The 26,448-nt window shown below is 53.6% G+C and overlaps 1 protein-coding gene across 1 annotated transcript; it reads left to right on the plus strand.

The window, feature by feature from the left end:
• On the plus strand, positions 1 to 26,448 carry LOC141727787 (serine/threonine-protein kinase pim-1-like). The gene is made up of 7 exons (XM_074534075.1): positions 1 to 84; positions 881 to 1,013; positions 10,414 to 10,520; positions 10,644 to 10,694; positions 10,892 to 11,258; positions 11,900 to 12,076; positions 26,438 to 26,448. Exons 1-7 carry the CDS (start codon positions 1 to 3, stop codon positions 26,446 to 26,448), a joined length of 930 nt encoding a protein of 309 aa, XP_074390176.1.

A 26,448-nucleotide genomic window follows, 5' to 3' on the forward strand; every position in this document is an offset into this window, starting at 1 on the left:
ATGATCAATGGACTGATGCAGGCTCATGTCTCTGCTGTGATGAAGGACCTCAAAGAGGAGATGAGGGAGGTGGTGAGGGGAGAGGTGAGGAGGAACAGTTCCCACATTGCAGCACTGTGAGTCACAGGCCCCAGAGTCAGAGCCCAACGTTCCCCAGCTAGAGAGAGGGGGAGGTACACCCCACGGGCTGACCTGTGTTTTTTTCTGCGTGACCATGGGGAAGACATGGGAAGGTGGGATGGAAAACGCACTTCTGTCCTGGCAGCACGGGTGCATCAGCTCAAGGAGGGAAACACAAATCAAGGAAACTCCAGTAAAGTGAAGGTAGCCTCAACCTCCCATGACCGAGCTGCTGAGTATGATCTGTCAGATCCCCTGGAAGGTACCTCTCAAATGAATACCCAGGGTTAGAGGGGCCCTGCCTCCAGCCAGCGAGAGGCACGGGAAAACCGGATTTTCTGGACGGTGTGGATCCGATGGCCTGGCACATCAGAACCACAAAAGTAAGATGCTTTATTGATACTGGTGTGCAGTGTACCCTGATACCATCGGGACATGTGGGGGCAGAACCTGTTTCCATTGCCAGGGTGACGGGGGATCCCAACAATTGACCCTGTTAGAAGCCGAGGTAAGCCTGGCTGGGAAAGAGTGGAAAAAACATCCTATTGTGGCTGGCCCAGAGGCCCCGTGTATTCTGGGCATAGATTTCCTCCTGAACGGCTATTACAAAGACCCAAAGGGACTCAGATGGGCTTTTGGCATAGCTGCTGTGGAGGCAGAAAACATGAAGCAGTTGAACACTTTGCCTGGACTATCAGAAAACCCGTCTGCAGTAGGACTCCTGAAGGTGGAAGAGCAAAGACCACCAATTGCCACCTAGACAGTGCACCACCGGCAGTATCAGATAAATCAAGATGCCATGATCCCCATCCACAAAATGATCCGTGAGCTGAAGAGCCAAGGGCTGGTCAGGAAGACCCACTCACCCTTCAACAGCCTCACTTGGCCTGTGCGTAAATCTGAAGGAGAATGGAGATTGACTGTGGACTGTCGTGCATTGAATGAAGTGACTCCACCACTGAGCGCTGCTGTGCCGGACATGCTGGAACTCCAGTATGTGCTGGAGTCCAAGGCAGCAAAATGCTTTGCCACCATTGACATTGCTAACACATTTTTCTCCATTCCTGTGGCAGCAGAATGCAGGCCTCAGTTTGTTTTCACCTGGAGGGGCGTGCAGTACACCTGGAACTGACTGCCCCAGGGGTGGAAGCACAGCCCCACCATCTGCCATGGACTGATCCAGACTGCGCTGGAAAAGGGTGAGGCTCCAGAGCACCTGCAGTACATGGATGACATCATTGTGTGGGGGAACACAGCAATGGAAGTATTTGAGAAAGGAGAGAGGATCATCAGGATTCTGCTAGAAGCCAGCTTTGCTATCAAGAAGAGCAAAGTCAAGGGACGTGCCTGAGAGACCCAGTTCCTGGGAGTGAAGTGGCAATACGGACGGCGTCAGATTCCCACAGAGGTCATCAACAAAATCACCGCGATGTCTCCACCTACTAGCAAGATTGAAACACAAGCTTCCTGGGTGCCATAGGTTTTGGAGAATGCACATTACCGAATAAAGTAAGATTGCAAGAAGAACGAGTTCCACTGGGGTCCTGAACAGCAACAAGCCTTTGCCCAGATCAAGCAGGAGATCGCTCATGTGATTGCCCTTGGCCCAGTCAGGACAGGACCAGAGGTGAAGAATGTGCTGTACTCTGCAGCCGGGAACCATGGCTTGTCCTGGAGCCTTTGGCAGAAGGTGCCAGAGGAGACTCGAGGCCGACCACTGGAATTTTGGAGTCAAAGCTACAGAGGCTCTGAAGCCAACTACACTCCCACAGAGAAGGAAATCTTGGAGTGCAGGCTGTCCCAGAGGTGATTAGTACAGAAGCACAACTCTCCCTGGCACCCCGACTACCGGTGCTGGGGTACCACTGATGCTACATGGTGTAAATGGATTGCTCTTGTTACACAGCGCGCCCCTATTGGAAACCTGAATCGCCCTGGGATTTTGGAGATAATTACAAACTGGCCGGAAGGTGAGAACTTTGGTCTCACTAATGAAGAGGAACAAGAACCAGTGACACGGGCTGAAGAGGCTCCTCCATACAACCAACTGTCCCCAGAGGAAACACGCTACGCTCTTTTCACTGACAGTTCCTGTTGCATTGTAGGGATGAACCGGGAGTGAAAAGCAGCCGTATGGAGCCCCACACGATAGGCTGCACAAGCTACCGAAGGAGAAGGTGGATCAAGCCAACTTGCTGAACTCAAAACTGTTCAACTGGCCCTGGACATTGCTGAGAGAGGGAAATGGCCAAGGCTCTACCTCTACACTGGTTCATGGATGATAGCCAATGCTCTGTGGGAATGGCTGGAGCGGTGGAAAAAGGCTAACTGGCAGCGTAGAGGAAAGCCAATTTGGGCTGCTGATGAGTGGAAATCATCGCTACCAGGGTAGGGAAACTGCCTGTGAAGGTGCGCCATGTAGATGCCCATGTACCCAAGAGTAGAGCTAATGAGGAACACCAAAACAATGAGCAAGTAGACCAGGCTGCAAAGATAGGGGTGTCCAAAATAGACCTAGATTGGGAACATAAGGGAGAGTTATTCCTAGGTCGATGGGCCCATGATGCCTCAGGCCATCAGGGCAGAGATGCCACCTATAAGTGGGCACGAGACCGAGGGGTGGATCTAACCATGGACAGTATTTCTCAGGTTATCCATGACTGTGAGACGTGTGCTGCCATCAAGCAGGCCAAGCGAGTGAAGCCCCTCTGGTATGGTGGGCGGTGGTCCAAGTACAAGTAGGGGGAGGCCTGGCAGATTGACTCCATCACACTGCCCCAGACACGCCAGGGCAAGCGCTACGTGCTGACCATGGTGGAAGCCACCACTGGATGTCTGGAAACCTACTCTGTTTCTCATGGTACAGCCCGGAACACCATCCTGGGCCTGGAAAAGCAAGTTCTGTGGAGACATGGCACCCCTGAGAGGATCGAGTCAGACAATGGGACTCATTTCAAGAACAGCCTTATCAATACCTGGGCTAGGGAACATGGCATTGAGTGGGTGTACCATATCCCCTACCATGCTCCAGCTGCAGGAAAAGTGGAGAGGTACAATGGACTACTAAAAACCCAGTTGAAAGCTTTGGGTGGTGAATATTTCAAGAATTGGGAGCAGCATCTAGCAAAAGCCACCTGGTTAGTTAACACCCAAGGTTCCACCAACCGAGCAGGTCCTGAGTCCCTGAATGTAATAGAAGGAGACAAAGTCTCAGTGGTACATATCAGAGATTTGTTAGGGAAGACTGTGTGGATCAATTCTGCCTCGAGTACAGACAAACCCATTCGTGGGGTTGTCTTTTCTCAGGGACCAGGTTGCACGTGGTGGATAATGCAAAGAGATGGAACAACATGATGTGTACCTCAGGGAGATCTGATTGTGGGGTAAGAATGATATGCAATATCACTGTTCATTGGATGTTACTGCTATTGTCTGTACATTAAACCATACAGACATGAGTTAGAAGGAAATGTGTAAGAGTTGAAGGTCTGGGCAAGTGATAGATGGAGCTTTAAGTGACTAAAGTGAAAAGGGGCTCTGCAGCTCTGTAATACAGGGCCTGGATTCAGTGGTCCAGTGTGGGGATGTGATGAAGGCATGATGGGTATTGCTTGTAATTTTGGGGAATGTCATGGTTTGAGCCTGGCACAGAGCCAGTGCCCCCATGAAAATGCCTCACCCTGGTGTCTGCTGTGAGATGTGACCAGGAATAAGCAAAACAGGCTCCAACTTAAACATAAATAACACTTTATTACCTAAAACTACAGGAAAAAATAGGAAAGACTATAAGGAAAAGGAAAAAAAATTGAAAACCTTACAAAAACCACTTTTCCTCCTCCCCACTCCCTAACTTTCCCAATCCAATACATTCTCTCAAAAATACCAACTGCTCAGCCTTGGCCCCACACGTTAGTATACTCAAACTGCAGTTCATGGAGAGGAAAAGGAGTCCTTCTTGTTCCATAGGCTTTTCCTGGAAACAGTGAAATCCCGGATGCTTCTTTGTCACTTTGGCACCGCCCGGAAAGTCCATTTGCCGCTTGTGACATGTTCCTTCCATGCTCAGTGCTCTCACCACCGAGACATGGCTAGAGCTGCTTTTAGGGTGGTCTTTCAAGGATGCCTTGTCTCACTCCAAAAAGGCACAGTCTCTGCTTTTGGGACAACTGTCCCCCCCATATATTTCCAACCCCCTGGGGCCGGGGGGTCCTCACAAATGAACCCTCCTGGTTTTGAGGCACTGCCTCCCCCTAAATGCAGTCTGTGTCACAGGAACAACTGAGTCCATGGCTACAAGAAAACGTCCAGCCCAAAGGCCACTCCAAATCATCTCTCCCCATCCAATCATCTCCACAAACTCCGGGCCAAGGTCCTTATCTCATATCATCTCTCATCTCCCTTCTTATTCAGCTTCGAGGAGGATTAGCATTTTTGTAAGGCCCCAATCATGCAAGAAAGGGTTAAAAGTTTTCAGTCTCTGTCTGTCGGTCCCGGAACGGCTCCCACGCATGCTGCCCACACGCTGCCGCTGCGGCCGGGCAGTCTTCCTCCCCCTTCTCGCTGGCTGCTCTCCTGGGGGGGAGAGGGGGGGGGGGCTGGCTGCCCGATGTCTCTTGGGGCTCCCCCACCCTTCCATCCTCGAAGCCCCCTCAACACCATCTCTGTCCAGGCCTTACCGCATGGCTGGCCCCTCCCCCGCCCAGCAGCAACAGGCTGGGCGGGGGAGAGAGATCTGAACTCCTCGCCGCGGTGTCCAAAAGAGGAAATGCCAGGGCAGTGCCCTGCTTTTAACCCCTGTGTATTCTCGGAGGTGTGTCCAAAACCCACTGGCCACACCGGACGCCAGTCTCAAACCCAAAACCTTCATTGGTTTGACCACAGCTTCCCAGAATTCCCAACTTCTTCCTGGTCAAACCATGACAGGGAAACAGATGGAAATTTTGTATGAATAATGCATGATGTGTTGTAGTATGTTGATGATATGGGGATAAGGGGGGGAATGTCCTGGGGTGATGTTATGATGCTTGTATCCCCATTCATCTGTTCTGTGCCTTTAAGACCGACTCTGAAGAGTGGAAGTTTTGTTTGGGTTTCTCTTATCAGGGACACAGAGACAAACAGTGCATAGGGCTGTTTTTCACTTCTTGCTTTCAGCTTGCTGCTTTGCTTGCTCTCTTTTCTGCTCTCGCTTCTGCTCTGCTTTGGCCTCTGCTCATTAGCTAGTTTAGCTAAACAGTCCACATTCCTTCCTGGACTGTTTCTCCTCTCCTGTTTCTGTGACCATCTCGAACCTGCTCCGGACTGGGACCCGGGAACACCGAAGGTTCGGCTGCAGCAGCTGCCCCAGCACCGGAGGGACTGAGAACAGAGCAACCACCCCTGAAAGAGACTTTCTGATTTTGTCATCTTTCTCAGAGCGGTGTCATCGGCTATTGTTCATTTTGTGTGCTGGGGGGTGTTGTTCCTGAAGTAAACAGGCTCTTTCCACCTGTCTCCAAGGAATTTTTTCCTGAACCGGTTGGGGGGAGGGGCCGTGTGGGTTTTGCTTTCTGGAGGGGCCCTCCTTTGCAGATTCTTTGGCAAATTTGCCCTAAACCAGGACACTGAGCCACGCCGGGGAGAAAAGGCAGCGAGGGGCTCCAGCCCAGCTGCTTCATTGCCCTGCCTGCTTCATGGAGCTCTGCCATGGAGAAAGCCGATGCCGGACGAGCCCCTGAGCTTCCATCAGCTGCTGGAACTGCTCTGTGACAGCTCCTGTTCTTCCGAGAGAGACCCCGGCGCCTTCTTGTAACGCGTGTCATGGGGGGATTCTGTTTGTTAATAAACTGTGGGGGGTTTTCCACTTTCATCTATCAGTAATAATTTCCTATTGCTGGAAAGGGGTTGTTGGAACACTTTAGAGGAGACGACTTATTGCACAATATCCTGTTTGAAGTTGTCTCAAACTGTGTGAGACAGATGGCTTCACACAGGAGCATCCCCAAGGCTGCTGAGGGGAAGGCACAGAGGAAGACAAACCCAGTATTTCTGAGGGAAACTCCTTGACACCAAACCAACCTGAGCTGTCAAACAGCAGACCTGATGTTTCGAGACATGGGCCAAAGGGGAAACCTTTCAGTGTGTTTGGTCCAGGCTGGGTTATGCTCGAGGCAAAGGTGTGTCAGTGTGTTGGATAATACTCTTTTCTTGACCTAGAGATGGGGACACTGAGAGGTGTTTTAAAAACTTATATTCCATTTTCAGTCTCATGAGAAGGGTGAGAAAATACACATAATTTACACCATCACAATCAGAAGCCAACTATTTCCTAATTACAGTAGTTCTTGGTCTATCAGATTTTTGCCATGCCATGTTGTAGATGCCTTAAAGCCAATTATTTAAAACTACCCCTTGTGGTTCCCACTAAAATGCATCTTTCGTAGCTCTATTTTTCCAAAGTCTTATTTGCAAGGCCATCTTTTGAAACTTTTTTCTAGCTCCATTTCTCTCTCAACAATATCTCTCCTACTCCATGGCATTTTTAAGTTAGCATTTCTTGTCTCAAGATTTATATACAGATTCATACGGTGTGGGCGTTCTATTAGGCTCTAAAAACTTTCTACACATCCATTTCCCACATCAGTGCACTTGGCTCCTTCTCTCCTCATTGTGCCTGGCAAGCACAGGAGCCCAGAGCTCCTGCAGAACCCATCACAGCACTCAGTGGGAGCAAACTTGTGTCCAGTCCTCACCAGGAGCTGTGGTGCCCAGCATTCCACCACACTGGAATAAGGAACTGTTCCTGCTCTTTCAGAAGGAGCTAAGGAGCTTTGGCCTTCAGATCAATTGTCTGCAGGCTCCTGCAGTGCCTGGTGCTGCTCCCTTGCCAGAGGCACCCCAGGCCAGGGGGGCACATCTGGGCTGCTGTGTCTGGCTCTGGGGCTCCCTGTTCTGGGCAGTGAGGAGGAGCTGCAGAGGCTCTGCAGGACTGACAGGATGGGCTTTGGGGCTGGCAGGAGAAGCTGAGGGACCTGGGCTGCTGGAGCTTCTCAAGAGGAGGCCCAGGGCTCCTCCAGCAACTGCTGCAAGGGTGGTTTCAGAGAATCCCAGAGTCAGCAAGGGTGGAAGAGGCCATGGAGGTCATCAAGTCCAACCTGTGCCCTGACAACGCCTTGTCTCCCCTGAGCCTCCTCCAGGATAAACAACTGCAGGTCCTTCAGCCACTCCTCACAGGACTTGTGTTCTTCCAGACCCCTCCCCAGCCTTGTTGCCCTTCTCTGGACACACTCCAGCCCTTCCATGTCCTTTCTAAATTAGGGGGCCCCAGAACTGGAAATAGCACTCGAGGTGCTGCCCAAGCAGTGCTGAGCACAGGGGAAGAATCCCTGCCCTGCTCCTGCTGCCCACACCATTCGTGTTCCAGGCCAGGAGCCATTGGCCTTCTTGCCCACCTGGGCACACTGCTGACTCATGTCCAGCCTGCTGTCCCTCAGTCCCTGCAGGTCCCTTTCTGCCTGGCTGCTGTCCAGCCCCTCTGGTGCCTTGTTGAGGGAGGGATGCAGGGAGGGAACGGGTCCAGATCCAATCCTTCCTGAACTGTGGTGTTTGCTGGCACTGCCAGTTCCCAGATCTTGGTATTTCCATATTCTGGCACAGCCCAAGTCCAGCAATTTGCTGGCAAAGAAAGCCAAAATCAAGCAAATACCTGGTACCTACAGCAACCCGATCTCATGTTTGCTGACACCCCCAGTACCCAGATCCGGAATTTTTCAGATGCCTGCACAGCATAATTCCAGCAATTTGCTGGCACAGAAAATAAGCATCTGGCAATTTCCCAGTGCCGGCACATTCCACACCAAGATCTGGCGTGCCCTGGCACTGCCAGTGCCCACATCTGGCAATTTCCCTCTTCGGGCACCACCCATATCCAGAATTTGCAGGCAAAGAAAGCTAAAACCTGGCAATTTCCCCTTGCCAGCACTGCCGATTCTGGAGTTTGTTGGCTGCAGGATTCCAAGAAAGATGGAAGGAAAGAAGGAAAGAAAAGAGGAAGGCATCCAGACCCAGTCCTTCCTGGAGCCTGCAGCCTGAAATGGGCTGTTTGCTGGCACTGCCAGTGCCCAGATCTGAAAATTTCCCCATTCTGGCACCGCCCAAGTGCAGCAATTTGCTGGCACAGAAATCCAAAACCTGTGGCTGCTTCCTGCTACTGGGTCTGGCACCGCCCCCACATCTTGTGTTTCATGTAACCAGAACCCAGATTTGGAAATTTCTCAGTGCCAGCAGAGCCCAAATCTGGCAGATTTCTGTCATTGGCAATGACACCACTCAGATCTGGTGTTTGTTGGCAGTGCCAGCGCCAAGATCTGAAAACTTCCTGGTGCTGGCACAGCCCAAGTCCAGTGATTTGCTGGCACAGAAAGCCAAAATTTGGAAATCTGCAGGTTCTGGCTCCAGCACCATCCAGATCTGGTGTTTTCTGGGACCGCCAGTGCCCAGATTTGGAAATTTCCCGATGCCTTCACAGCCCAGGTCTAGCAATTTGGTTTTAGTTAGCTTAGGCAGAGAAGTTCCTTGGACTGTGGCTTTCCTTTTTCTTGGAACTGTTTAAACATGCTCTGGACTGAAAACCCAGACAAACACCAGCAGCAGCTCACCCCTGTGGCCCACCGAGCTCTGGGACGCTGCATTCCAGCGCCACAGGGACATAGAAGAGACCGAGTGAGCCAACTACAACCCACAAAAAGGACTTTCTGAATTTGCCATCTCTTCAGCACTGTCAGAGTTTGATTTCATATTATTCATTTTTCATGCTTGTGAATACTTTACTTGTTAAAAACCCTGGGGTTTTTTTTTCACTTTTCTCGAGGGAGGTCTTTTCCTGACCTAGTAGGGGGAGGGGCCGCTTGAACTTGCTCTCCAGACGGACCCCTTTTGGAGATTTCGTCCCCAAATTTGCCCTAAGCCAGCACAAACAGTTACAATGAAAACATCACCAGTGGCATCATTTCCTGGTGGCAAATCTTGTGACAGAAAATTGACCTTATTCTCCATGAGAGATTCTTGGGAAGAGCAGACAGGAGAAGATTCCTGGAAAACTGAAACAGCTTTCCAGAAGTGAAATGAAAATGAAAGAAACAATCCAAGATGCTTTCCTCTATTTATTTCTATGCTCCCCTTTTCCATGTTGCACTACTTCTCCATCCCAGTAATTCCAGATGCACTGCACCTCTAAGATTGGTGACTTAGTGATTTTTAGACACTCTAAAATACCATGAGTCACACACAGTTTTCCTTCCCCTGTTTTTACAGGAAAGCAACACTGGAGGTGTCAGTGCAGTGCTGGGGTCAGGTAGGAATCCTACCCCAAGGGAAGGTGCCCCAACAGTGTTTGACCCTCAGCAAGGACAATGCCCAGCAGCAAGCGAGGGGATCGCTGTGCCAGTGTGCAGGAGTCAGGGCTCTGCATCTGCGCTCAGCGCTGCAAAGTTCCCGTGTTTGGACAGACGGAGGGGCTGTCCCCGGGGCGCGCGGGGCTCGAACGTGGGGCTCGTGGGTCCAGCGGGGAACGGACACGGGGACGAACGGCCCCGGTGCTTCAGTTGCAGCGGCGGCAGCGGCGACAGCAGCAGCGGCGGCAGCAGCAGCGGCGGCAGCAAAGAGATATTTTGAATACTCTCTTTCTTTCCCTTCTCTCTTTCTTCCTCTCTCCCTCCCTTTCCCGCTGTCGGGCACCCTTCCCTCGGGGTCCCTTGCGCGGCGTCCTTCTCCTCTCCCCGCCTCCCTGTCCCCTGCAGGGCCGGGCCATGCCCCCGGCCCGCCCCCGGCCCTGGGCGGGGCTGCCCCGTGCCCGGCCCCGGCCGTCCCGCCGCGGTCTCGCCTCCGCCCGGCTCTGGCTGTACTGGCGCTGGCGCTGCTGGGCGGGCATCAGTGCCTGGGGCGGGGGCGGCATCGCCGCCCTTTGCCTCCGCCTGGCCCGAGCCCGGCCCCGGCCCCGGCCCCGGCCCCAGCCCCGCCCCCCGCCCCGGCCCCGGCCCCGGCCCCGGCCCCGGCCCCGGCCCCGGCCCCGGCCCCGGCCCCGGCTCCTCCCGGGGTCCGCGGAGCACACACGCGGCGCGGCCGCTCCCTCCCCCTCCGCTGCGGCTTCCCCGGCCCGAGCTCCGCCGCTCGGCAGCGCGGCCGCCGGCCCCGAGCCTCCCGTGCCGCGTTCCCGGGAGCGAACGCCTGGGCATGGCCGGCCCGGGGCGGGTGAGGGGCGCTCGGGGGCCGTTGCTGGCCCCGGGCCGAGCGCTGACAGCCGCGTCCCGCCCGCAGGGACGGCGCAGGAGGCCCTGCAGGAGCGGTACCGGCTGGGATCGCTGCTGGGGCGCGGCGGCTTCGGCAGAGTCTTCGCGGCCACGCGGCTCTCGGACGGCGCCCCGGTGAGCGGTGGGGCCGGCGGCGGGCGCAGGAGGAGGGGATGGAGGAGGAGGAGGGCAGAGGGCAGAGGATGGGGCTCGCAGTTCGGGCGGCGAGCTCACCCCGCTGCTGCCCTTGGCTTGCAGGTGGCCATCAAAAGGGTGCCACGGAACCGCGTCCGGCACTGGGGCGAGCTGGTGAGTGAGCGGGGCCAGCAGCCGGGGCTGCCGGCCAGGGATGAGCCGGGGCCCGGCACGGTGGGAGCCGCCAGGACGCCCCGAGGGAGAGCGGGCGTGGGGCCAGCGCAGGGCGCAGAGCATCCCGGGCTGGCTGAGGGCTTCCCCAGGCCTGGCACGGCATCGGCCCCGCTGACGGCATCGTGCTCCTCCCGCAGCCCGACGGCACCAGCGCACCCCTGGAGATCGTGCTGCTGGCCAAGGTGTCCACTGGCTTCCCCGGTGTGGTCCAGCTGCTGGAGTGGCTCGAGCTCCCCAACTGCATCGTGATGATGCTGGAGCGGCCAGAGCAGTGTCAGGACCTGCATCGTTTCATTGGGGCACGGCGGTTCCTGCCCGAGGAGGAGGCGCGGGAGCTGTTCCGCCAGGTGCTGGAGGCCGTGCGGCACTGCACCAGCTGCGGGGTCCTGCACAGGGACATCAAGCCAGAGAACATCCTGGTTGACCTGGACACCGGGCAGGCCAAGCTGATTGACTTTGGCTGTGGCACCTACCTGCAGGACACAGTCTACACTCACTTTGCAGGTGAGCCTACCCAGGGCTGTGCTCCCGCTGCTGACATCTCATGGCCCAACATCTCCCAGGCAAGCTGGCTGTGGCAGCGGGAGTTCTCCCTTTTGCTGCCAGTCAGGGCACTGAATCTTCAGCTGAGTTGCTTTAGAGCGGGGCTGGGTGGGCAGCCATCTTCCAGCCCTGCTGGCAGCCTTTGCCAGCCACTCTGCCCAGGACTGGGGCTGGGCTGGGGCAGCCAGCCCGACCAAAACCCCCGTGGGTGGGGGTAGCAGAGAGGGAGGGTGGACCCTGTGCCCCAGCCAGTTTGGTGTGCAAATGAGAGGAAGGGCTTGGGCTGCTCCACTCGCCCTGTTTCCCTTGGCTTCATAATATTTTTGGGGAAATGCAGGCAGGGAGGAAAAGGGCATGTTTTTTCCCCAGCATGGAGTGGGTTTTTCCTTTGCATGTCATGGTCGGGCCTAGCCAGGGCTGCCCTCTTCCAGCACCAGAGGCTTCTTTTCCAACCCTAACTTTGTGCACAAGTCCCAGATGCTGGCGAGAGGGCAGTGGTCACCCTGTGTGCCCCTGATGCAGCCCCCGTGGGCCCAGGGATGCTGGGGCCAGGCTCTGGGAGCAGCAGCATCCCCCTGATGAACTCCATCTGTACTCCATAGGAACACTGTCCTACAGCCCCCCGGAATGGAACGACTTTGGCTGGTACCATGGCGAGGCAGCAACAATCTGGTCCCTGGGCATCCTGCTGCACCAGATGGTCTGCGGGGAGCACCCTTTCAGGAGGGGCCGGAACCTCAGCTGGGGCCAGCTCCCGCTGCCACAAGGGCTCTCTCAAGGTGGATCCTCTTCTCTGGGCACGGGGGGAATCCCAGTGCTGGGAGCCAGCAGCGGGCTCGTGGGCATCCCGCTCTGGCAGCTGCTGAGGAGGTGGCACATGTCCTGCTCTCCTCCAAAACAGGGAATTGGTGGGAAAGTTTAGGCCCAGCTCAGAGCGCATCCAGCATGGCCTGGGCACGGGAATAGTGGGGTAAAGCAGACAGGAGCCTTCTCTGGCTGACCGTCAGTTTCTGCTTTCTATCCCCAGAGTGCAAAGACCTGATCTGGTGGTGTTTATCCGTGAACTCCTTGGACAGACCCACACTGGAAGACCTGTTCTGTGTTCCTTGGATGCAGGATATTCCTCTGCCATAGAAGAAGGGAGAGCGCCACAGGCACACTTTGATCCAGGGCCCTGGTAAGTTCCTGCTCCACACATGCCTTGGCAATGAGAAGCAAAGGAACCCAACCCTTTTTGTGCTGCCAGTGTCACTGCACCGGGGTCATGGGATGGGAACACGCAGCCCTTGTGCTGGAGCTGAGCTGCTCTGCCCAGCACTGGTGGCCGCCATCCCAGCTGGTTTTGCTTGTCCTGGTTCCCTGACAGCTGGGGCCCTGGGCAGAGCCCTGAGAGCCTGGTCTGCCCCCAGGGAAGGAGAAGGAGCCCCTGGAGAAGCTGTACCGGGTGGGGATGATGATGATGCTGCTGCTGCTGGAAACAGCGAGGGTGACAGCAAGGATGACAAGCTCTTCCTCAGCCTGGCCACTGGAGGCTGAAGGTGATGCACTTTGATTCTGGCACCTTCTTCAAAGCCAAACTCCACGGGGAATTTGCAGATGAGTCCCCATCTGGGGAAATTCTGCCAGATTTGGGCATGACCCAGCCTGGTGGGGAACCAAGGGCTCCCCCTTTGCTGGGGCAGATGCAACTCATTCTTCAGTCGCTGCCCAGCTGCTTTTGGCAGGGCTGGGAGGATGGGCTGGGGTGGGTACGAAATGGGAGTGGGCTCCTGGCTCTGCCAACAGCCCCCAGCACCCACCGTGCCCCGGGCTGGGGCTGGGGCAGCCAGCCCAACACAAACCAACCCCATGGTGGGAGCAGAGGTGGGGCTCCAGAACCTGTGCACAGCTGCTTTGCTGTGCAGGCAATGAAGGGCTTGGGCTGCTCCACTGCCCTTGTTTGCTTTGGGGTCACTGTGATTTTGGGGGACAGTGCAGGGGGGAAGAGAGAAAGTGTGGGATTCCCTCAGCCGTGGCTGGGTTTTTCCCTAGCATGTAGGGGTGGGGCCTTCCTCAAGGCCCTGACAGAGATAAGAGTTTTTACTGTTTTTCTTGTTTTCCCTTTTTGTGTCTAAACTCTTGTCAATAATGTGTTGTTTGTTATTCCAGAGGAAGCATTCGAGGTGGTCCAGTGTGGATGGGGAAGTGCTTGGGAGCAGCTGTGGCGTGGATGGGCCGTGCCCTTGGAGAAGGCTGAGGCCATGGTTTGGGAGCAGCTTTTCTTCCAGCCGTGGCTGGTGTGAGGTGGGTCCCTGTGTGCTTGGCAGGGTGGGATCAGAGCTTTTGGGAGCTGGCAGCGAGCACAGGAGCATCCTGCTCTGGGCAGCTGCTGAGGGCTGGATGTGCCGTGGCTGGCTGCAGGCTGGGCACATGTCCTGCCCTCCTGCTCTGTGCCAAAGGCAGCAGGGATGGGCAGCTCTGGGCACAGCTCGGGGCACAGCCAGCATGGCCTGGGCACCGCAGGCCTTGGCACAAGGGCACAGGAGCCCTCAGCTGACGGGCGGTTTCTGCTTTCTCTCCTTGCAGCCGGGCTCTGCGGGTGCTGAGGCTGCTCTGGGCTCTGCCAGGGCTCTGCTGGGCTCAGCCCTGGGCCCAGCTGGGCTGGCTCTGCCCTCACATTGCTCTGACAGCTTTGCATCAGACGAGCCCGTTGTGAGCACAGCGCCTGAGCTTTCTGCTTTGGCCGGTGAGTGAGATTCTGCTGCAGGCCCAGAGATTGCAGCTGGGGACACACATCCAGCTGGCAAGGACCCAAACTCTCCACAGTCCCGTCTGAATGCCTGGATCTGTACAGGGTGTTTTCTTTTTGACTGGCTGGAATTGTGCAATTGCATTTTCTTCCTCCTCTAGCAGTGCCACGGGTGGGCCAAAGCTGGCGAGTGGGCCGTGCTCCTGAGGCAGTGCAGTCTGGAGCTGATGGATGGAGAATTGCCCTTCTGCACTGCCAAACCAGAGCAAAAAGCCGTAAGTGGGACTTTGTGTCTCTAAGAAATCACTGACAGTTACAACAGGAATGTGCAGCTCATTCCCAGGCTGAGAAGGAAGGTCGTCTTCTAAAGGATGTGGGCTTTGACAGAGTTTCCATTCCCAGTCCTGCTTGGAGCTAGAAGGGCACAAAGCAATTTCCTCTTGCTTTGACCACAATTTCAAATACCAGTGTTAGAAACAAAGCCCAAAATCTTTTAAGAGGCTTTTGAGGTCACAAAGATGGATCCATGCCATCGGCACATTTACAATGTAAAGAACTGAGTTCTCTTTTTAAAAAGATCATTTACCTCTTAATGCAAAGAATGTAAATTTGCCTTTATGGTTTTTTTTTTCATTAACTGTCTGTTATGTTTTTGCACTAACACTTGGATTTTATTCTTATCTTTTACAATTTACCTATTTTTTAGCTTTTTCCTTTTTTTCCTTTCAATAGAAAACATGTCCTATCAAAGGAATGTCCTTTCCTCCTGGTTTTGTGTGGAGCAGCTCCCTTCCTGCTGGCTGAGCTGCTCAGGCAGGGCCCGGCAGCTCCTGGCCCTGCAGGGCTGAGGCTTTTCCCCATTGCTGGGCACAGACTGATGGAGCAGCACTGCTGAACACGGGCACACAGAGGGACCAGCAGCAGCTGCCTTTGGCCACCTGAGGCTCCAGGGCCCAAACTCTGAGCAGCCAGGGCTGGAAGAGACTGGCAGGATCTGATCCCTGACTCTGGGGCAGGGCTGCACATATGACCCCACAGCAGCAGCAGCAGCAGCAGCAGCAGCACATGGAGCTGACTTTGAGCACAGCCCCTGCCCCTCTTCCCTCCCGTGTGCAGCGGTGTCACAGCAGCCTGAGGCACCTGGGATCCCCCAGTGCCAGCAGGGACTGGAGATGGCAGCCCTGGGCTCCTGGAGGCTGTGCAGGGAGCAGAGCTGGGCACTCCCTGTCCATGGGGAGCTTCCAGATGGAAAAGGCTGCTGTGCCCAGGCAGTTGCAAAGGCAGAGAAAGGAGGCTCTGGAGCCCTGGATCTGTGCCAGTGCCACAGTCCTGGGCAGCAGCCAGCGAGCCCTGGGGGAACGGAGGACACAGCAAGAGGGACAGAACCAGGCAAGGGCAGAGATTGGAGAGAGCCAGGCCTGGGAGCAGGAACAGCTGCTCCATTGCACTCTTGGAGAAAGCTCTTGGCTGGTTCAAAGCGCTGAAAGGTGTGAAGGGCAGAGAGGAGGCCACAACAAACAATGTTCCTGTTTGCACAGCCTCCCCTCTCCGTGTCCCAGAAGGGATTGCATGGACTGTGTTCTTCTCGCCGAGTCGTCTCGTTCAGCATGAGCAGCTCAGCATCAGGAGCTGAAGCCTCAGGCCACAGGAGCTGGGCAAGAGGGAACTTTTGGAGCAAAGGAATGCTGCTAAAATAGCCCCAGCTGAATGCAGTGGATAGAATCATGGAATCACAGAGTCCTTTCTGTTGGAAAAGCCCTCTGAGCTCACCCAGTGCAGCCGCTCACCCAGCAGTGCCAAGCCCAGCACTAAACCACGTCCCTGAAGTGCCAAGGCCTGGACACCAGCCCTGAGTGAGGCCTGGACAGCAGGCCCTGAGCCAAAGGTGGCCTCTGGATGAACCTTCCAACCAAAGGTTATCTTTGTATCTGCTCCCTAATGAAATGTGCATGGTCATTAGCATTGAGATAGATGTAGCCACTCCTTAGTGAAACATGTATTGACCTTTGTGTATTTAGAAGCCAGACAAGGCCATGAAATGTGACATCTGGCCTTGTTTGGGGCTGTATGGTCAAAGTCACCTCCCTTGGTTCCTCCTTGAGCCCTGGCCAGGCTTTGGGAGGAAAACAAGAGGAGGATGAAGGCAGATGTTGCCACACTAGCAGTGCTGTCAGTTTGTTCATTCAGCACTGTCAGAGCTGGGCCCTCTCCCAGCGGGGTTGGAGCCTCACCTGGGGCTGGAGGCACCTGCAGGAATTCCCAGTGCCCAGGAGTGGCCCTGCAGCCCTTGGCTTTGACAGCTTCCCCAGCTGCTGTGTGGGTCTGGGGGATGGTAAAGGCTGAGGGTAAATGCTACTGGATCTTTGTTAATCACTGCTGCAATCTTTGTTTGGGATGGTTGGGTGCATTGCTGAGCTGCTCCTTTGGTGATTCTTTGCTGTTTTGAGCTGCAGGAAATGACACTGATTCCTTCAGTTGGTTTCTGTGTCTCTGGTGCTGACTTTGCCCACTGGTAAAACAAAACAGTCTGGCCAGATCCCAACAAAATGTTACTTGTTCAGTGTCAGTGTGAGGAATCAGTCCCATCAGAAATTCCCAGCTGGGAAGCCCTTCCCTGGAGTTCCCTGGCTCTGGAGTGGGCTGAGGTCGGAGCCCCGTGGGAGCAGTGGGGCAGTCGGGTAAAAGAAGCTGCACCCCTGGATGGCTTCAAATGCATCCAAAAATTACACATTGAAAAGGAAAACGCCTTGTGGGTTTGGGCAGACAAAGATGAATTTGTTAAGAGTACATTGGGAACAGCACCTTCAGAAGGAAAAAATTTTCTGTTGCTTATGGAACAACAGAAGAAGGTTTTAATCTTGGGTAAGCTCAGATGCACTTGTGCAAGTGAAATATCAATATAATAAATAACTACATACATGTTTAAAGTATTATAGGACCTTCATACTTATGTTTATAGATTTATTTATATGTCTATATATATATTTCTATATCAATATATACATAAAAATAATAATAATGTGAAATATTGCTGAAAATACTAATTTGGTATCTTTGGCTGCTCAGGGATGTAACACTAAATACTCTACAAAACAGGATTGGCCAGGACCCTCATGCCAGTGGTCAACTTTGTGAGATTGTATACAATGGAAAAAGGAGGAAGGGAGGAAATTGGCTATTTTTACAGGATTTGCTGATACTGTGGTACAGAGTGCTTTGTCTGTTCCTGTGAAAAATACAGTGATCTGCCTGCAGGGTTTTTCATGTACCAGACTATGCACAAGCTGCAGGATTGGTTGAAAGGGTGAAGGAGTTGTTAAAAGAGCAGTTGGAAAAATGAGGAGATGGGAACCTTTGTCCATGGAGAACCCATCTCCCAGATGTTCTCCATGCCTTTAACAATGGCCCACTGGGAAAATGAAACCCCCTGGCTGTGCACGGCTGCCCCCAGTTTGCAAATCCAACCATGGGCAGTGAGACTTGGGCTGCCTGGGAAATTGTTCTGGCTGTGATGGCCCCTGGCAGGGCCAGCCCAGAGGCTGCAGGGCTGGGCCTTCAAGCATTGGAATTCATTAGGATAAATTCAAAGCAAATGAGAGCTATCAATTCTGAAACAGGAATTCAGATTTCCTCCAGGACACTTTGCTTTGGTAACTGCTCCCTTGGAGCTTGGCCTTGCAAAGTGTTCATGTCATGGCAGGAGGAAATGATGCAGAATATCAAGGAGAAATTACAGTAATTCTGTTAAACAATAGTGACCAGGATTGGATTATTTAACCCTGTGACAGAGTAGTACAATTATTGATACTGCATTTTTAGGAATGATTGTGAAAAAAGGAGATCCACCTCCAATCACCAGTTTTTACAAATAAAGGGTTTGGGTGCAGCAGTCCTAATAATGGAGCCAGAGCGTGGGTCCCGAGGCCAAAAGGCCCTCCCAAGGCAGCTGAAGGAGGAAAGACAACTCTGAATGCTGAAACCTGGGCAGGAACAATGGGAATGTGTCCCTGCAGCCAAGGATTCTGTGTGAGAGCAAGTAGATCTGCCAGGAGATTGTTTTACACATCCTGCCAGACCAAATCTCCCTGTTTGCCCCAAGGGCCCCTGTGGGAAATGCTCTGATCCACGGGGCTCCATGTGAAGGCTGCTGTGACCCTGAGGGACTTGCACAGGAATTCCATCCAGGAACCTGGGTGCCCATAAGGGACTGGGACCCGGCCCCTTCCAACCAGAGGGGAAAGGGCTCCCCAAGCCTTGTTTGCCACAGACAGCATGGGAAAGCTGAACAGCAAAGGGCCTGGGGGCATTATTCTGGAATTAAAAAGGTGCCAGCTCCAGGGACAACAGAATTCTTGTTCCTAATTGGAATGAGATTGAGAAAAAAGAATGAAGAATGCTGTCACTAAAGTACTACTGGTATCTGTAAGGTGTACTTTGATAGTCAGCCGGAATCTTTGTCTGCCACAAACACCTCTGGTGTTTCACCAAGGAATTCGTCATCAAAATGTAATGATGGGTTATGATGGATTGCTGAGCTTCTTTTGTAATTCTTTGCTAATGATGATGTGCTTTTCTGAGCTTATCCTTTTGTAAATCTTTGCAGCTGTGCATGATATAAATGACACAATTCCTTCAGTTGGTGTCTGTGTCTTTGGTAGTGACCCTGCCCACGGGTGAAACAGGGCCCCCTCTTGCCTAAGCGTTCCCTGGGAAGGCAAAAGCCCTCCCTACAAAATTCCCCCCTTCCTCCCTGTTCCCCCCTTCATACCCTGAGCATGATGTGCTCTGGTCTGGGGTATGCCCGGGCTCAGTTGGGGTCCCCTGTCCTGGCTGTGTCCCCTGCCCAGCTCCCCCGCAGCCCCAGCCCCTCCCCAGCGTGGCTGACGAGGGGCAGGACAGGCCTTGGCTGTGCTGCAGCTCAGCAAGAACAAAACCATCTCTGTGTGCTCAGCCCTGTGCTCAGCACCCGGCCCAGCAGTGTCTCAGTGCCAGGGGCTGTGCCCTCAGTCCCTGCCAGGAGTTTCCATGGCAACTGCCAGGCCAGGTGACCCAGGTGTCCCCCCAGTGCCGGTTGCAATGGAAACAGTGCCCAGCCCTGCCCTTTATGTCTGGCTGACCTGGCCTTTGGCCCTGGCAGTGCCGGTGGCTGCTGGTTCCTGATGCCTGAGCGGCCAGCGCGGCACAGGGCAGGTGGCAATGGCACAGCCCCCAGCAAGGGATCCCCTCTGCCTCTGGGCACTGACACCAGCCCTGAGCAAGGGCCAGGGCAGCTTTCCATGGCCACCAACCATCACAACAGCTCCGGGCATTGGTTGCCATGGCACCAAACCAAGGACCGGGTCCCCGTGGCCATTGTCATGGCATCTGGTGGAACCAAGGAGTGTCACTGGAATTGTACCTGGAGCAGCCCTGGCACTGCTTTGTCCTGAGGGTTGCCATGGCAGCCAAGGGCAGCAACAGCTCTGCAGGCAAGTGGCCATGGAACCTGGCTTCAGAAATGGCTCCTTGGGCTGGTTTCCAAGAAAACCTGAACTGATGGGGGTTGCCATGGCACCCAAACCCAGCAGTGGGGTCCTTGCAGTGTCTGCGGCAACAGTCCCTTGCAACGGCCCAGTGCATGTTGGGATGATGGTCCACCCTCACAGCTGGCCCAGGGCAGGTCTGGAGTGCTCCTGGTGGCAGCTTGGGCTTGGCACACACTCGAAGAGGATGTCTGTTTGCAGTGGGGAAACTCAGGAGTTTTAGATTGCTTCAAAAAGAAAAAAAGGAAAATCCCTTTTTGGCTGAGTGCAGCCAGTTCTCCAAGCAAAGCAGGTCCCAGGTCAGTGAGGAGAGACACAATAGGCTTGGGGAATGTGGAGCAAGGTTGTCCACACTGGCTCAGAGCTCAAGGCACTGCTTCTGTGACCAGGCCAGGGCTCCTTAGGAGAGTCCCTGGATCAATATCAGTCACTGAATGCTGCAATCAGCTCTTTTATAGTAAGAACAGCAATAAAAGACACCCTTTAAAATAGGAATACATATTTCCTAGAAGCTCTTTGAATTATTTTTATACCTGTCAAAGGAAACCCTCCTAACGAACTGCACTGGAGCAGAGAGAAATCAAGGCAGAGCAATGGTTCGCCAGGACAGGCTTGATCCTCATGATCCTCACTGTGCATTTGGAGCTGAGCCCTGGAACCTCAGGGCCTGGCAGGAGATTGCACAAACCTTGCCAGGAGTCAAAGGCAGAGAAAACACCCATAGTGTCTCAGAGCACTAATGGGTCCCACTGAGATCCATCCCCAACAAGGCTCCTCATGGACTCCTTAAAGGAGAGAATTGGAGAGCAGGATGGCACAAAAACCTCTCAAACACTCAGTGTGAGAACAAAAATCCAAAGTACCTAAAAACCTTGAGTATCTCAAGGCATTGATGAGCCCCACTGAGTGTCAGTACAAAGCTCTCAAGGGACTCATTAAAGCAGATAACTGGAGCCATGATTGCACAAACCACTCACAGAGTCTGTATCAACAGGGAAACACCAAGTACCTTAAAATACCTGAAGTACCCTGAAGCATTAATGAGCCCACTGAGTGTTGTTACTGACAAAGCCTCTCCAGGGAATAATTACAGCAGATAATTGGAGGCCACATTTGCAATAAACCTCTCAGAGACTCCAAGGCAAAAGCCAAACCGAAAGTCCTTTGAAAAACTCTGTGAGCATTCAGGAGCCCCCAGGGCCATTCTGAGCAAGGCTCCCCAGGGACTCCTTCCAGCAGATCCTTGAGGCCACTGGGATGTGGGCTGGGGGGGATGCTGAGGGCAGGACAAGGGGCTGACAGTGCCCAGCCTGGCTGGGGCTGTGCCAGGAGGCCCCAGTGCCTCAGGACAAGGTGTCTCCTCACAGCCCTTGGTGGCACAGACCCTGCTGCTGTGGGGCACAGGGCACCAAGACTTGGCTTCTCTTTGTCCCCACCTGTCATCACTGCCTCCCATTCTCTGCTCTGCCTGGGGCCTGGGGACACTTTCTCAGTGGTGTTCCTCAGTGGGACCCATTAAAAGTCCAAGAAACTTTGGAGTTGGATTCTGACTTGAAGTTCTGGAGAGGTTTCTTCAGCTCCCTCTCAGGGACTGATGTTCAGGGCCTGAGCACAAAGCCCCAGAGGGTCATTGAAGTCCATGTGCTGTGTCTGTGCTGCTGAGCTGGGCTGGGCTCCTGGCACAGAGGCAGCTCCTGGCAAGGGCAGCGCTGCAGAGAGACAGCTCTGGCCAGGAGCAGCTCCTGTGCACAGCCCAGCAGGGCTGGGGCACTGCCAGGGCCCCTCAGGGACACCAGCAGGGCACAGACAGAGCTCACAGGGGCTCAGCACTGGCAGGGGCTGTGGGAAGGCCCAGAGGGGGCTGTGTCACAGCAGCGCCTCTGGGGCTGTGTCATAGAGGCACAGAGCAGCTGTGATGTCAGCAAGGGGCTGTGTGACAGCAAAGACTGGGCTGTGTGAGGTCACAGGTTGGGCTATGACATCACAGAGTTTGTTGTGTGAGGTCATTGAGCAGCTACAGCATCATAGAGGGAACTGTGTGACACCACAGAGCAGCCTGTGACATCATGGCATGGCTGAATATCATCATAGAGCTGGCTGTGAGGTCAAAGTGTGTGTTGTGACATCAATGAGGGTCGGTATGACACCACAAAGAGGGTCTTGTGGCATCACTGAGGGGATTGTGACATCACAGAGCTGTCTGTGTCATCATAGAATAGGTTGTGAGGTCATAGAGAAGATCCCGCCTTCATAGAGGGCGGCTCTGTGGCACCACAGAGGGGGTTGTGACATCACTGGGTGGCTGTGTAACATCACAGAGCAGGCTGTGACATCACAGAACAGAATCTGACATCCCAGGGTAGATTTGTGACATCGCAGTGCAGCTGCATGATGTTCTAGGGTGAGGTCAAAGAGTTGGCTGTGACATCACAGGTGGCTGTGTGACATCACAGGGGGAAATATGTGACATCAGAGAAGCTGTGTGACATCACAGGGGCAGTGTGACATCACAGGGGCTGTGTGACATCACAAGGGGCTGTGTGAGGTCCCTGGGGAGGTCACTCTGCCCCGGCCCCCTCACAGCTCCCCCCAGAGTAGTCCAACCCTGCTCGTGCACAGCAGGGTCCCCTGTCCGCCAGGGTCCCCCCGCCCCCGGCCCCACAGCCTCCCCCAGAGGATGTTCCACGAGATTGACCCCAGAGCCTGACATGGGGATGGGGGGCCGGGGCCCTGGGGTTGGCACAGGGGGACAGGGACCCCCTGGCAGCGTCCCCGTGTCCCCCAGGGCCAGAGCCTGGGCCAGGGCTCCTTCACCCTGGTATGAACAAGGACTTGAGAGCGCTGAAAAAATCCCCAGCAAGGGATCAGCAAAAACCAGATTTAATATTAAGGGACAGCAGCACAGAAGTTCCTTGGCAAGAGTCACTCTGCTCCTGACTGGGCACTTCAGGCACACCAAGGGAACAAAGCAACGACAAAACCAAACCAAATCCAGGCAATCAAATGAGAAATGAAATGAGGACTGCTCCTGGGCTTGTGTGTGACCATACTAAGTGGGGAATGGGATGTACCAAAGTTATGAATATGCATTTGTATTTTGGGTATTAAATATTTGTATAGATAAAAGCACTCCGTAATCACCTGTAAATTGTGGTGTGTATTTGGGAGCTATCCCGCACTAAACATACACTTTCTAACTTTAAAATGTTAAAGAGTCTTTGTCCGTCACCGTTGGATATTGGTACTAGATCAACATCCATATTTTTAATAAATTAATGCATGCATGTGTGTGGCAAAAGAGGAGAAGGATAAAAGGAATACTGGTCAAAAGCTAAACAGAACTCAAACTTAACAGGACTTGACTGACACCCTAGACTTCAGCATTTAACAAAAGAACAGCACTTAACACTATTTAACCTTACTAATAACCTAGGACGTAATGATTACACAGTGGAATAACACCTAACAATATTCAACTTAGCTTGTAATTTATATTAAACTTCACAAATTAGCAAAAGAAAAACACTTAGCAGCATTTAAATTCGCTTACAGATTGTGACTCACCCTCACTTACAGGCCTGACTGGCTCAGCTATCCAAGGCGCTCCAACCCCTCAGAGAGCAGCATTTCTGCCACATTTCCCCAGCACAGGCACTCCTGTGTGCACACAGACACAAAGAGTCAGTGCAAGGCACCTGTGAGAAATTCCCCGAGGGCAGGAAATGCTCCCTGAGGATCCTTTGGCATCTCCCCAGCAAAGGGCAAAGGGTTAAGCCTGGAGGAGTGGGGGGATCAGCCCAGGATCCGTCGTTGTTCGGGATCCCCGAGTGCAGCAAACGGGAGAGTTCCCGGCTGGGAGAGGCCCCACTCAGAGGGAGTCGCTGGCCCAGGAGAGCTCCAAGGGCTCCTTTTGGAGCGCTGTGTGCAGGGCCCCAAGAGAGGGGCTCCAGTCCCAGCAATGGCTCATCCTGGCTGCACTTGGCACCAACAGCTTTCTTTGGCAGTGTAAGAACAGGGATGTTGCGCCACTGAGGGAACAGAAACAGTTCCCAGGGCTGCTGCTAAAGGAAGCAGGAGCTGGTTGGGCAGCAGCAGTGCCTGGAGCAGACAGTGTTTGTGATGAGCTGCAGAGGAGCTGAGCCCAGGGACTGTTGGCCAAGGCCGAGCCCCAAGGAGCATTTCTCAGCTGACAGGGCGGCCTGAGAAGGGCAGGGGGGAATGCAGCAGCACAGGGCCATGCAACCAAGGGACCATTGTGACACTGTGGGGCCCTGTGACACCAAGGGACCATTGTGACGCTGTGGGACCTCATGAGACCAAGGGGCCGTTGTGACACTGTGAGGCCTCATGGAATCATGGAGAGCACTGTGACATTGCTGGGCCTCATGGAATCCAAGGGACAGTACTGACACTGTGTGGCTCCATGGAATGTAGGGATCATTGTGACGCTGAGAGGCCCCATCAAACCAAGGGGCCATTGTGACACTGCAAGACCCCATGGAGCCAAAGATCCATTGTGACATTGCAAGACCTCATAGAACCTAATGGAGAGACCATTTGGGCACTGCAGAGCCTCATGGAACCAAGGTCACAGAATCATTGAAACTCATAGAATCATTGGGACACTGTGAGGCCCTATGGAATAAGGAAAGCCTTGTGACACTTTGAAACCTCTTGGAACTAGTGAGACCATTGTGACCCTGGGGATCCTCACAGAACCAAGAAGACCATTGTGATACTGTGGGGCCTTGTGAAACCAAGAGGCCTTTGTGACACTGCGGGGCTGCATGGAACCAAAGGTCCAGGGTGATATTGCAAGGCCCCATGACATCAGTGGTCCATTGTGACACTGGGCAACCAAAGGAGACCATTGTGACACTGCAGGGCTGCATAGAACCGAGGGGCCATGGTGACATTGTGGAACTCCATTGAACCAAGGGTTCATTGTGACACTAAAGGCTTCATGGAACCAAAGCTTCAGGGTGACACAGAGTGGCCTCTTGTTATCAATTGTCCATTGTGACACTGTGCAGCCAAAGGGAGACCATTGTGACACCACAAACCACCAGGATCCAAAGGTCCATTGTAACATTGCAAGCTGCTTGGAACAGAGGAGTCACATGGCATTGTGGGGCCTGGGGAACTGTCGGGATCATTAGCTTATCAGAGTGACCCCGAGAAAAGTTTGAAAGTCTCTTTTCCCAGCCCGGCGCTTGAAGAAGGAGTCAGGGCTCTTCATTTCTCGGTCTCAGGGTTGTTTATTTTATCTTGTCTATTAAAAATTTTCTAGTGCCCTGCCGAGGTCAGCTCACAAAGACAGTCCGAGGCATTCTGCCTGCCCACAGGGCAGTGTTATGTCTTTATACAATAACTATGTATACAATGTTTACAATTACTTTCCAAAACCTATCACCTATGTTAGACAGTGAGCTTCTACTCTAAACCAATCTGCAAGTGCCAACACCACAGCAGAAGATGGAAGCCAAGAAGAAGGAGAAAGGCTGGACACACTTAGTTCCCTCCATCTTGCCTCCTGAACCCTGATACCAAAAATGCAAAAATCTGTTTTTCCACCCTGTGATAACTTCACTAATATTCTATTTAAACTGTTGTGGCTTGCTGATCTTCATACAAGGTTGGTAATTTTCTCCACGGGTCATAATCAAAACCACAGGAGCATTTTGGGCTCTGTGTCAGGGTCTCTGAGACCCCTGACAGGGGTCTTGGCTGCTCAGGACAGCCAGAGGGATGTCCTGGGTCCTGACAGGGAACCACAGAGACCATTGTGACACTGCAGGGACTCATGGAATCATTGGGACCATTGTGACACTATGGGGCCTTATGGAATCAAGGCACCATTGTGACACTATGGAGCACCATAAAGCCAAGGGAACACAGAGCAGGTCTGGCTGGTTTTACCTCCCATGGACTGCCTGACTGGTCCAACTTTGCATGTTGAAGGTCGCTTCTCATCTGCTGCTGAAATACTGGGGCTCTGTGCTTTCCTTTTGATGGAAAAGAACTCTCCTTCTTCTCCAGGCACCCATGGCCTGAATTGAGATTTCACCTCCAAACTTTCTTTTATCCAGGGATTGTTCCCATAGGAATATTGCCAGGACAAGTTTTTCTGGCAGTGGTTTTGCAAGGGTCACCTATCATCTTTCCCCAAAACACTGGGGAAGGCTCCGTGTTTTCCTTTCTACGGGAAAGAATTGTGCTGCTTCTCCAGGTGTCCATGGGTGAGATTGGTGCTCCACCTCCACAACTCCCTAGATCCAAAGACTGCTTCCCGACAAAATCTGCCATTCCTGACAAGTCTGGCTGGCCTTGGCCTAGTGAGCCTTTCAGCTTCTTTCCAAACTCTGGGTCTCTGTGCTTTCCTTCCTATGGAACTGTCCTTCTCAGCCAGGTGCCTCTGGCCAGAATTGGGGTTCCCCCTCTAACATTGCCTGTTGTGAAAGACTGGAGGAGATTGTTGGATCAAAACTTTTCATGTGTGGCGGGAGGAAGGGGCAGCTCCAGGCCCTGCCCTGGAGCCCCAGCCCTGCCCTGCCCTGGAGCCCCAATCCCCCAAGAGCCTCTATCCCAGCCCAGCAGTGGCTGCCAGTCCTGGCACAGCACAGGCAATGCTCCACAGCCACCTCTGCAGCCCCAGCCCAGCTCCTGAGGGACCAAATGAGACCAAGTCCCACCTGGGGGAAGGGCCCAGCGAGACCAAGGGGAATTGAAGGCTGACCACAAGGCAAGCACACATCTTGACCCTGGGTCCTCTTGGAATTTCCATCTGAACACCGCTGGAATCCAGGGTTTGGTAGCTCTGTGTGTGCTTCTCTGTATCTTTTTTGTCTTTCTCTCTTTCCATGTCTTCTTATGTTTCTTTGCTCCTGTAGATTTTGAGTAA

Source organism: Zonotrichia albicollis, unplaced genomic scaffold (assembly GCF_047830755.1).
Source record: "Zonotrichia albicollis isolate bZonAlb1 unplaced genomic scaffold, bZonAlb1.hap1 Scaffold_254, whole genome shotgun sequence".
Taxonomy (NCBI): Eukaryota; Metazoa; Chordata; class Aves; order Passeriformes; family Passerellidae; genus Zonotrichia; species Zonotrichia albicollis.

Coding starts and splice junctions, on each gene's coding strand:
- LOC141727787 (XM_074534075.1), top strand. CDS start 1: ATGATCAATGGACTGATGCAGGCTCATGTCTCTGCTGTGATGAAGGAC. Junction 85..880: donor GGGAGGTGGTGAGGGGAGAG/GTGAGGAGGAAC, acceptor ATTGCCACCTAG/ACAGTGCACCACCGGCAGTA. Junction 10,521..10,643: donor GGCTCTCGGACGGCGCCCCG/GTGAGCGGTGGG, acceptor CTTGGCTTGCAG/GTGGCCATCAAAAGGGTGCC.